We start from the raw sequence: 13,173 nt of genomic DNA, 5'->3' as shown, positions 1-13,173 counted from the left end.
AAAAAAAAAAAAAAGAGAGAGAGAGAGAGAGAGAGAAAGAAAAAGATGGAAGCTACGATTAAATACAACTATGAAGACCTCCATGCAGTTAAAAGAAAAATATTCAAGCCAGGTGCGGTAGCACACGCCTATAATCCCAGTGGTTCTGGAGGCTGAGGCAGGAAGATTGGGAATTCAAAGGAAGCCTCAGCAACTTCGAGGTACTAAGCAACTCAGTGAGACCAGAGAGGGTCTAAATAAAATACAAAATAGGGCTGGGGATGTGGCTCAGTGGTCAAGTTCAATCTCTGGTATCCCCCTAAAAAAGATAAATATTCAAACACAAATATGACAATGAGTTTCTATCTCTAACATGCAAAGTGCTCTAACAAATCAATTAAAAAGTGAACAAACCAATTTTTAAAAAGAAATGGATACCGAGCACAGTGCAATCCCACTCAGGAGACTGAGGTAGAAGGATCACAAATTCAAGACCAGCCTCAAAAATTTAGTGAGGCCCTAAGCAACTTAGTGAGACCCTGTCTCAAATTAAAAAATAAAAAGTGTTGGAGATGTACTTCAGTGGTAAAGCACCCCTGGGTTCAATTCCCAGTTTAAAAAAAAAAAAAAAGGAAAAGAAAATAGCAGATACCTTGTATAGCTGCTCCCAAGGATGCTTTCTCAGGAAAACACTGACAATATGGGAGCAGAACCCCAGCAGGGAAACTGTACTGTCCTTGTACTAACCCTGAAACACTACCCGAAGATGTTCAAGCCTCCCATAAATAATTTGATATTCTGAACTAGGAAATAAAGAATCAGGAAGCTGGGCTGGAATTGTAGCTCAGTGTAGAGCACTTGCCTAGCATGTGTGAGGCACTGAGTTCAATCCTTAGCATGACATAAAAATAAATAAATATTGTCTATCTAAAACTAAAAAAAAAAATCAGGAAACAATCTGAAATTGAATCATGAGGAAAAGGCTTTCAAGTCCTTTCAAGTCCCTGATGCTGAGGTCTAAAAGATACCCTGGCTTAGTAGTTTACCTTCTTGGATTTCAATAAAGAATCATATCCTTTCAATAAACTCCATTTGTGGTATTTAAACTAGTCAGTAATTTGCTATTATTTATAACAAAAAAATTTTTAAACACTACTGAAAATTTCAGTCACTGAAGAAATACAAATATTCAAAAATAATGTTCAAAGTTCACCAATATATAAACAATTGATGACAATTTTCACCTGATTGACAGACTAAGACTCTAATAATATCCACTGCTAGAAGAGAATTGGTAATTATCATATATTGTTGATAAGAGTATAAAATAATATAACCTTTGTGTGGGTCAGGAATGTGGTGGTATTGGGGAATGAACCCAGAGCCTCACACATGCTAAGAAAATGCTCTGCCACTGAGCTACATCCCCAGTCCCACCCTTCTGGAAGATAATTTATCTAGTGATAATTTAAGCATACGTATCTTGTGACCAAACAGTTTAACTTTCTAGAAATTAATTACATTAAAACATTTCAGGTATGTTGGGCATGGTGGTGCACGCCTATAATCCCAGGAGCTCGGGAGGCTGAAGCAGGAGGATCACAAGTTCAAAGCCAGGCTCAGCAACTTAGCAAGGCCCTAAGAAACCCTGTCTTGTGGGGGGCTGGCGTTATGGCTCAGCGGTAGAGCGCTCACCTCGCATGTGCAAGGCCCTGGGTTCGATCCTCATCACCAAATAAATAAAAGTTATTGTGTTCAACTACAAAAAAAATAAATATTAAAAAAAGAAAGAAAGAACCCCTGTCTCAAAATAAAAAAGTAAAAAGGGCTGGATGTGGCTCTGTGGTTGAATACCCTTGGGGGTTACAGAACTAGCAGCATAGCTCAATAGTAGAGCACTTGGTTAGCATGCATGAGGCCTTGATTTAGATCCCCCTACACTGCAAACAAATAAATAAATAAAGTTACCGAAGCATATATACAACCTTCACTGTAGCACTGTTTATCATATAAAACTGAGGGGAGAATAAACTAAATGCATGATGAAAGACCCCAAACGTTTCCTATAACACATAAAACACACTCCTTACTAGTCTCCAAGCCCTTCATGATCTGATTCTCAAAACACATCTGCAATATCCTGTCCTACCGTTCTTCCCCCACCTTTCTTTTTAAGCTGCACTGACCCCTTCAATGTTCTTTGAACACATCAAGCAAACTCTCACCTCACAGCCTATGTACTTGCTCTTCCCTAGTAAGTATTCACATGGACTTTTCTCTCACTTAGTGCTGGTCTCTGTCCGAATGTTATCATCCTAAAGCATCTGTCCCCACCCCAATATGCTTCATGTAGAATCTAGAACCCCAAATAGAAAATATAAACTCTGACAACTGGGACATCATCTTGTTCACTCTCTATTCTCAGCATCTAACACAAAGCTTGGTACACAGTAAAAACTCAATAAATAATTACTGAATAAATAATTAAATAAATCATAGCCTATCCTTATAATGGGATAGTAGATGGCCACTGAATGAAGTCTCTCATCTGAGATATTAAATAAAGCAAGTAAAAACATACAGTGTATCATATTTTTTACTTGAAGCATATATACATTTATATATATGAAAGAATACACAAAGAAGTCTGGATTAACATTCGCCAACCTATCGACTTCCCACAAGCTCTCAATCACAAGTGCAACTTTCATCTTTAGCTTCATATAAATCTGTATATAAATGTCAGTGGATTTAAGCCAGGCACAATGGCACACACCTGTCATCCCAGCTACTCAGGAGGTTGAGACAGGAGGACTCCAAGTTTGAGGTCAGCTGGGGCAACTTAGCAAGAGCCTGTCTCAAAATTTTTAAAAGGCTGGGGATATAACTAAATGACAGAGTGCTCACCTAGAATGCATAGGACCACAGGCAAATTTCCAGTACTCCAAAATTAAACAAAAAAAAGATGGCGCTTTTAGAAAAAAATAAACTGGCTGGGTGTGGTGACACATGTCTATAATCCCAGCGACTCAAGAAGCTAAGGCAGGAGGATCACAAGTTTGAGGCCAGTTTGGGCAATTTGGTGAGGCCCTATCTTAAAATAAAAAATAAAAAGGATTGGGGATATATAGTTCAGTGGCAGAGTGCCCCAGGTTCAATCCTCAGTACTATAATAATAATAAATAATAATTAATTATTAGTATTATTTAAAAAATAATATTAATTTTATATTCTGAAACACACATACCGGCTACTTAAACAAGTGCTTTAAAAGAAAAATACAAGCAATCATTATTCCTGAAATGCAAGAAATCTCATGATCCAGGCCCTACCTCATTAGCCTCACTGACCAGCATCCACCACTCGCCACTTCCCAGATTGTATCATGCTGTCTTATACTTGTGGGCTTTAGTTCAGACTTTCTCTTACTGTTCTAAAGACTAAACTCCAATTCAAATGCATTATCTCCTCTCTGAAACTGCAGATCAGAGGTTTCTAGTCTGTGAAAAACCCAAAGACAAATTTCTCTCTTGTTACAACAAATACATGGTAGTGTCACTATTTACATGTTGGTTTCTTCTCCTAGACATGAATTTCTGATCTCATATCCTCTCCCTCCCTATAAACATTGAAAAATAATTGTTAATGCATGTGTGTATAACTATTTGATGTCACTAGTAATCTAGTGATAAAAAGAAAAGAACTACATACCTCTATTGGATGCAAGAATAACTCTCATCCAGTAGAAAGGATCTGCAGAATCTGATGACATGATTCCAAACAGTGGTATCTAAAAATATTGCACAAAATATTTTATGAAAATGTATTACAGGGCTAGGGTTGTGGCTCAGTGGCAGAGCGTTTGCCTAGCATGTGTGAGGCACTGGGTTCAATTCTCAGCACCACATATGAATAAATGAATAAAATAAAGGTTCATCAATATCTAAAAATAAATTTTTAAATGTATTATATAAATTAACTTTGCATTTAATTTATAATGCATTCACTTAATATTTGCAATACTTTATTTGTGGTGCTGGAGATTGAACCAGGGCCTCACACTTACTAGACAAGTACTGAGCTACATCCCTAGTTCTTTTTAGGTAGAGAAGGTCTTGCTAAATTGTGAGGCTGGCCTAGAATTTATAACCCTCCTGCTTCTGCCTCCCAAGTAGCTGAGATTATAGGTATGGGCCATCATGCCTGGCAGCAATGAATCTTTAAAAAAGACTACTCTTATGTTCTGTAACAAAACAAGCATATTTTTAAGGGTAAGAGTCTTAAAACAGTCAAAATTATTAGTTGGGTGCATTTCACTAGTAAACACACCTGCCAATACTGACGATGTGCAACAATGCAAATATAATTAACACTATTAAACTACACACCTAAAATTGGCTAAGATGGTAAAATTTGTTATATTTTTTGTTACTATTTTAAAAAAAGAAATACTCTCAGGGCTGGGATTGTGGCTCAGAGGTGGAACACTCGCCTAGCATGCATGAGGCACTGGGTTCGATCCTTAGCACCATATTAAAATAAAATATTGTGTCCACTTATAATTTAAAAATAAATATTTTTTTTTAAAGAAATACTCTCAGCTGGGCATGGTGGCACATGCCTATAATCCCAGAGGCTCAGGAGGCTGAGACAGGAGGATCGTGAGTTCAAAGCCAGCTTCAGCAACAGCAAGGTGCTAAGCAATATAGTGAGACCCTGTCTCTAAATAAAATACAAAATAGGGATGGGGATGTGGCTCAGTAGTCAAGTGCCTCTGAGTTCAATCCCTAGTACAAAAAGAACAGAATTACTCTCATCAGATTATAGGATATGATATCTGCCTAGTCATAGAATAATTTTGCAAAAGTTTTATACTAATCAACCAAGATCACATTCATAGTTATAAAACTGAAGATTACACATACAGTGGAATATTACATAGTCGCTAAAAATTATAATTATGAAATTGTAATAACGTGAGGAAGAACTTATAACAGTACATATAAAACAGCTCTCAAGCCAGGCACAGTGGCACACACCGGTAATCCCAACAGCTCGGGAGGCTAAGACAAGAGGATCATGAGTTCAAAGCAAGCCTCAGCAACTTAGTGAGGCCATAAGCAACTCAGTGAGACCCTGTCTCTAAATAAACTTTTTTTTTTTTAAGGACTGGGGATATGATTCAATGGTTAAGCGCCCCTGGGTTCAATCCCTGGAACTAAAAAAAAAGTTCTCAAACTAGTTTACTCTTGCCTTCCAGGAGATATTTGGCAGTGTCTGGAGATATCTTTGGTTGTCATAACTTGGTAGAGGTGATATTAACAGCATCTGTGGGTAGAGGCCAGCAATGTTGCCAAGAATTCTACACTACACAGGAAAGCCGTCCCCTGACAGCAATTATCCTGCCTAAAATTCAGAAGTGCCACTGTTAAGAAACTCTGTTACAAAAACAAAAGTACAGGGGCTGGGAATATAGCTCAGTGGTAGAAGGTATTGCTCAGCATGTGCCAGACCTGGCTTCAAGTCCCAGCACTGCAAAAATAAACAAGTAAAAACAAAGATTCAAACCATATAAATTAGGGCAGGGGTTGTGGCTCAGTGGTAGAGTGATTGCCTAGCATATGTGAGGCACTGGGTTCAATTCTCAGCACCCCATATAAACAAATAACAAATAAAAGTCCATCAAGAACTAATAAATTTTTTTTAAACTGTATAAATTAAAAAGTTATTTAAAAAGTTGAACACTCCCCATATGGGCCACCAAAACAAAACAAAACAAAACAAAGTTGAACACTATAAAAAACATATAGAAAATAAAACTAGGAGTAGCTTTTAAAAATCTTAAATAGTGATTATCTCTAGCGAGTAGGATTATATTGACCTTTTCTTCCTTATTCAAATAGTGATTACCTCTAGCTAGTAGGATTATATCGATTTTTCTTCCTTAATTATCAAATTATTTTATGATACTTATTAATTTTTAATCAGGACAAAACAAAACACCTGAACTATAGATTGCTTCCTATCATGTGACTCATGTTTAGAATACAGCCTTTAGTCATATCCCTTCTCATCCACGAGAAGATCAGGCAAAGAAAAATACATTGCTAATTTCAAAAAGTTCTCTATATGAAACTTGATTTTTTAAAAAGTTTCAAAAGATGCTACCAGTAATTTTACTTATTTGCTTACTTATTTATTGACCCAGGATTTTGCTATGTTACTGGCCTCAAACTCATGGCCTCAAGTGATCCTCAACCTCCTGAGTAGCTGGGAATATAGGCATGTACCAATTTTAAACAAACTAGACTTTTTTACTGTTCAAATTTATTATCTAGGTAACAAAATGAGTGAAGTGTGAAGCATGGATATTTCATGTATACCCTGTAGCTGTAGAAAACTTTTCAGTTAAGGTGAGGGATGAGGAATAAGGACAGTCTATATCAAAGTATAATGCTAAATAGTAAAGAAGTTAGTTGGTCCAATTATATTCCTTAATAGGTACCCATTACCTCCATGGTTAGCTGCTTTGTGGGAAACTGAACAAGAAAAAGTCAACCAACTTCCCCTAAGCAATGGTCTTTTCTGTAGTCACTAGAATTACTAAATTTGGTTCTAATTTTATTTCCCCATAAATTCCAAAGCTACAGGATCATATAAAACAGTTGGGCAGAATACAGAGCTATTTTCTATTAATATGTCATAGTTGAAGAGTTCCAAACTTTTCATATATAATCAGTTTCAATTTGTTAAAAAAATATATATAAGCAGGAGGTCAATTAGCCAGGGGTGTTTCCACACTGGGAACTTCAGGAAGGCAAAATGAAACGGAATTTAAAGGCATTCCTTGTGATTAATTTTGGATTCAAGGCATCAACCAATCATAGTCAAATAGTCATTGGTTCTATAGAGACCACCCACTGGACCATATAGAAATAAGGCAAACAGCTAGCCATAGCCAATCAAGTAATTTTTTTACTTCCACGTTCAACCTATAAGAGCTCACTCCCCATGCCTCTGGAGCAGAGCTCTCTATACTTCTTCCACTGTTGAGTGAAGCCAACCAGATACATGATTCCTTTAATGCTCAATTAAACTGTTACATTTATTTTGTCTAATAACAAACTTGGTAAAATACAGTATACTATTTTGGAGAAACAAAGCAGTCCATGCTCTAATGGAAACATGAGTTGATCAAGTGAAAAAATAAAAAATAAGCATTAGGGATTTTCAAAGGTACTAGGAACTGAAAACCAAATAAGATAGATCTGTGTTAAGATGGAAAGTTGCAATCACATTACAGAAATTTCCTCCTCTAGCACATAACAAAGCACATTTTAAAAAACAGTTAAAATTATAACAAGAATGAAAGAAAACTAAGAGAAACAAAAAAGCAAAAAGAATCTGGACAGCATCCAAACAAGAAAAAGGATTATAAATCTGAAGGACTGGTGATAGTTAGGAGAAAACACCAGACATCTGAGCATCCAGTACAAAGGTACTCCTAACCATCACAATGGGAAGTTAATAGAATCCTCTGAATTCCCACCAATATTCCAACTACACAGATATCCTTATCTTGTTCCCTCCTTTGGTTAAGAGGAAGTAAAAATAGCTGCTGGGGAAAAAAAAAAATGAATGAAAGAAAAGTGAGTAATGTGGCTGATCTTGTAGTATGGAATTAAAGATTATAGGACTGCCCTAAACCGGAACTCAGGAATTACCTGGAGCTTGGAATGGAATACAGTTTTCAGCTCAGGTGATGAGAATCCTCTCAAGATAGTTAACAAAAATTTAATAAGAAAGCAGAGTCCTGGTAGAATTTAATGCACTTAGCTTAACTCATTTCCCATCACTTCCTTAAGCTGAAGAAAACTAGCTTGAAGCTGTTTGAGATTCACTGGAAAGAGAATTAAGAAATCACCCACACTGGGCAGATCTGTCTAAGCATTAGACAAAAAGAAACATCTTAGCAACTATGTAAACACAAAAAAATAAAGTAATATAAAATGTATAAATCAATTACAAAGAACCGTGCTGAGAAATGTCTTGAGTACTGCATACTGAACCAACGGTGCTCTACCACTGAAGCTACATTTCCAGTTCTGAGACACAGTCTCACTAAGTTGCCCAGGCTAGCCTTGAATTTACAATCCCCCTGCCTCAGTCTCCTGTATTTCTGTGATTACAGGAATGCACAATGGTGCCAACGTCATTCTTTCCTAGTGAGAAGTGTTACTTTTTCCTTTGAGTTGTTTTTTTCTTCCTGGGTTCTGTGGCTGCAAAGTCCAAAACATTTGCTCTCTGGGATTTCACAAATAAGTCTGTTGACCTCTGAATAAGAAGATTCAGGGCTGGGGTTGTGGCTCAGTGGTAGAGCCCTTGCCTAGCATGTGTGAGGCACTGGGTTCGATCCTCAGCACCACATGTAGATAAATAAAAAATAAAGGTCCATCAACAACTAAAAGATATTTTAAGAAAAAGAAAAAAAAAAGAAGAAGATTCAGTATCAAGATGATAATTCTCTTAAATTAACCTATAAACTCAAAGCAATACAAATCATAATCCCAGCAGCTTTCTTGTAGAAAATGAAAAGCTAATTTAAAAAACATATTTGAAAGCCAGGCATGGTGGCACATGCTTGTAATCCCAGAGGCTCAGGAGGCTGAGGCAGGAGGACCTCAAGTTCAAAGCCAGCCTTAACAAAAGCAAGGCACTAAGCAATTCAGTGAGACCTTGTCTCTAAATAAAATACAAAATAGGGATGGGAATGTGACTTAGTGGTTGAGTGTCCCTAAATTCAATACCTAGTACCCAACCCCCCAAAAAAGGTATATGAAAATATGAGGGACCCAAAATAGCCAAAACAATTTTGAAAAAGAACTAAGTTGGGGAACTTTTACAAACTGATTGCAAGACTTTCTATGAAATTACAGTAATTAAAACAGTGTTATGGTTTGGATATGAGGTATCCTCCAACAGCTCACGTGCGAGACAATACAAGAAGATTTCAAGGAGAAATGATTGGGTTGTAAGAGTCTTAACCCAATCAGTGATTTAATCCCCTGACAGGGTTTAACTGAGTGGTAATTGAAGTGGTAGGGTGTGGCTGGAGAAGGCAAAAATTGGGGCATGGCTTTGGGTATATATTTTTATCTGGTGAGTGAAGTCTTCTCTTTCTCTCTGTGCTTTCTGATCATGATGTGAGCTGCTTCCGTCCACCACACTCCCTAGACATGATGTTCAGCCTTTCCTTGAGCCCCAAGGAATGGAGCCAGCTTACTATGGATGAAGACCTCTGAAACCATGAGCCCTCAAATATAGTTGTGCTGGTTGGGTCATTCAGTCACAGCAGTAAAAAAGCCAACTAAAACAAAAAGTGGTTTAGTATTAATGATAGACATAATGATGAATGCAAGAGAGTGAAGAAAAAGAATCATGCTATGTGATGACTTTATTTTCAACAAAAATGCCAACATAATTCAATGTGGGTATTTTTCAACAAATTTTTCCAGAAATGGATATCCATGTAAAAAGAATAGACTCCTACCTCATGCCAAACCCAACTATCAATTTGAAACAGATAATAGACAAAGCTAAAACTAAAATATTTAGAAGAATACATGAAAAATTATCCATGACCTTAAATATGTAAAAAATTATTAGTTATGAAATCAAAACCAGGAATGACCAAAGAAAAAGATAAGACTGCAGCTTAGTTCAGTGGTAAAGTACATGCCTAGCCCTGGGTTTAATCCTCAGCACCATAAAACAAAACAAAATAACAAAGAAAAAATAAAATTAAAAAAAAAAAAAAAAACAATGGGTGGGGCTCAGTGGTAAAGCACCCCAGGTTTAATCCCTAGTACCATAAAAAATAAATAAGGGCTATGGGTGTTGTTCTCTGGTAGACTCTTGCCCAGTATGTGGAGGCCCTGGTTGGACCCCCAGTATAGCAGGGGGAAAAAAAGAAGTATCATCATTGGATTTACCCTTCTTTCTTTTTCTTTTTTGGTTATGATAGGGATTGAACCCAGGGCTTCATGCTATGCAAGCATCTTACCACTGAGCTGCATCTCCAAGCTGGGGTTTATTAATTTTTTTAATATTTATTTTTATATATCTTTATTTTATTTTTATGTGGTACTGAAGATCAAACCCAGTGTCTCTTGCATGGTAGACAAGTGCTGTATCTCTGAACCACAACCCCAGGCCCTTACTAATTTTTAAACAGTAGATATACCAAGGTTCTAAAAAATCTGTTTTAATGGAATATTTAAATTAATATACGCTATTCACAACATGAAAAAAGTAAACTGGAAAAATATTACAATATGTTGCTTTTACATACAAAAAGGTATCCAAATCAATAAGGAAAAAAGTGTCTTTAAGGAAAAAAATGGGCAAAAGCCATGATCTGAAAACAAAAAAAAAGAAAAGAAAAATTGTTCAAACTCACGAGTAAACCAAAATAATACTCAGAACAAGACAATCAATTTCGGGCCAGATGTGATGGCACAATCTATAATCCTGTTACTCCTAGGAGACTCAGGCAGGAGGATCATAAGCCAGCCTGGGCCACATAAGGAGACCTTGTCTAAGAAAGAAAGAAATATTACCACTTTCATAATCAAAATCATTCAGATTAGGGCTGCAGGAATAGCTCAGTGGTACACAATTTCTCTAGCACTCTTGAGATCCGGATTTAATCCCCAGCACCATATACACACAAGTAACAATAATAATAAGAATTCAGATAAAAAGGAATAACAATGCTTAATATAATTCAGTATATTTATTATTTTAACTAAAACATGTTTCTCAAACCTAATCAAGACCTTAGAACAACAGTACAGACACTCATTTAATATTATGATTGGTTACATACCTGACAACATACTAAGAAAATGAAGAGAGTTATAGCAGTCCATAATACCTTCTCTCTAAACTGGATCTGTACAACAAAAAACAAAGAATGATCAATTCAAGCCAAGAATACCAAATTTAAAATAAAAATCTTTTTAAAGCACAATCAACATTCCATGCCATGACATGTTTTTATTATTTACTGTTGAAATTCCCTTTCACCCTAGTTTGTAGCAGGTAAAATAAACAGCTAAACTTCTCAAACACTGTTATCTACTTTTCAAAAAGAAGAGTTAAATATAAGCAGTTTTCACATGCACTGTACCATGGTAAATGAAACTGAAAAGGTGGCAAAGCAAAACACAGACTGCAAACGTATAGACTTCAGTTAACACTGTGCCATGCACACCTAGGACTACCTATGATGCTTTACAGCTTTACAATTTTAAATAGGTCGTCTTAGAATATTCTAAAAACCGCAAAAAGCTAGGGTTTCTTGGGATGTCTTAAATACAGCTGGAATGACTATTTTTACTATCTCAAATCATTAAAACACAAATATACTTCTAAATAAAACAATAAGTTTAACAAAAATTTTACCTATCTCTTTCTCCAGTCCTATGCCTGCTAGTTTTATAAGAAATTGAAAGTTCAGGGGCTGTGATTCTAGCTCAGTGGTAAAGCGCTTGCCTAGCATGTATGAGGCACTGGGTTCAATCCTCAGCACCACATAAAAATAAATAAAAGTTCAGAAGAGGAACATATGGGAACTGGCCAGTTTGGAAATAACAGTATTTCTGGAATTTAGCGCCAAAAGTACACAATGATGGAAAATGATCCAATTCAATTACTGTATCTTCTCACTGCATTCCTATGATTTTTCTCTCCAATGAATAAATCAACACATGGCAGGTATATACTTGCACAATTATAATTCATTTATGGAAAACAGTTGTATTCATCAAAACCTACCCCAGCAGTCTGGGCCATTTATATTCCAGCAGATCACATCATTAGCAAGCATAATCTATACCCTATACTAAAGGAATTATAAAGGATTACCAAGGACAGGAGAATACTGTTTGTTAACTAACATGTCAAAGACACACTTGGGGAAAAAAAAAAAAAGACACACTTGGCTTGGAAATGTTAAAACTTAAAGAATAGTCATTTTTGAAAGCATGAGGAAACTGTCTACACTTTAGCAGGCCTATACTAGTTTTATTCATTTTCTGTCTCTTTCATGGAGGATGAGCAAGATATATTTTTCCAACTTCAACCAGAAAAGGACTGGGGAAATAAATCAATCTTATGGGTTTAATAAGATAATTCATTTAGCTAACCAGTATATTACTAAAGTATTTTACTTACTTTCCTTTCAGGTTTCTGTATTTCTGGTAGAACTGCACAGAAAGGCTTGATAACTTCTAAAAATTTGACTGTAAAAAAATTTTAAAAAAAGTATTATAAAGTTTTTTTAAAAATGTATCTTTTTGCCAGGCACGGTGGCACATACCTATAATTCCAGCAACTTGGGAGGCTGAGTCAGGAGGATCGCAATTTCAAAGCCAGCCTCAGCAAATGGCGAGGCACTAAGCAACTCAGTGAGATACTGTCTCTAAATAAAATACAAAATAGGACTGGGGATGTGGCTCAGTGGTTGAGTGCCCCCAGTACAAAAAAAAAGTATCTTTTTGTAAAATCAAATATAAATGTTCTTTAACTTTGAACAGCAATTTACCCCATCCCCCCAAATTAAATAATCATGATGCTCTCCACTTCAAATGAATATATAAAGGAACGGATATAAAGAATCCAAATGATTTGATGGCTTGTCAATAAAAGAAATCAAGTGTCCTTTCACTATAACTTTGTTTCCTCCCACTTCTATGCAATTTTCTATATACACAAAAGGAATTATTCAGAGCATTACTATGTCAAAAAAAAAAAGAGCAGTCTAGTATAGTACCTGCAAGGCAATGCATTGTGGAAGAAAGTAGACATATAAGAGGAAGAAGAAATGGGGATGCCTTCTCTACTGAGGAAAGGAAGGCAGGAAATGGACTTCACCTGCAGCGCTAACTTACACCGAAATATACCAAAATGTGTTAAGTGAAAACATCACGAAATCTACCCCCTACAATTAATCTTTTTCTTTTCTTTTCTGTAGTGCTGGGGATAGAACCCAGGGTCATGCTCATGGTAGGCCACTGCTCTACCACTGAGTTAAACCCCCAGCCCTAAAGGTTTTTTGGGGGTTTTTTTTCCCCTTCTCTTCTGGGGATTGAACCCAGGGCCTTCCACATGACTACCACCGAGCAACTCCCC

General features: G+C 36.3%; 1 protein-coding gene across 2 annotated transcripts in view; it reads right to left on the bottom strand.

The window, feature by feature from the left end:
* Sec61a2 (SEC61 translocon subunit alpha 2) overlaps positions 1-12,367 on the bottom strand; it is a 27,396-nt gene extending 15,029 nt beyond the window's left edge. For both annotated transcript variants that reach the window (XM_015495206.2, XM_048812662.1), the window contains exons 1-3: positions 12,217-12,367; positions 10,868-10,933; positions 3,691-3,769 (exon numbers count right to left, since the gene is read on the bottom strand). In XM_015495206.2, coding sequence (XP_015350692.1) covers positions 3,691-3,751 — 61 coding nt within the window. In that variant the 5' untranslated portion in view covers positions 3,752-3,769; positions 10,868-10,933; positions 12,217-12,367. The remainder of the gene's footprint in view (positions 1-3,690; positions 3,770-10,867; positions 10,934-12,216) is intronic.
* Positions 12,368-13,173: the final 806 nt, after the last annotated feature.

The sequence above is a fragment of the Marmota marmota genome, unplaced genomic scaffold, assembly GCF_001458135.2.
Source record: "Marmota marmota marmota unplaced genomic scaffold, marMar, whole genome shotgun sequence".
NCBI classification, from domain to species: domain Eukaryota; kingdom Metazoa; phylum Chordata; class Mammalia; order Rodentia; family Sciuridae; genus Marmota; species Marmota marmota.
The sequence above is the reverse complement of the archived record's forward strand: the minus strand, read 5'-3'. Positions and strand labels throughout refer to the sequence as shown.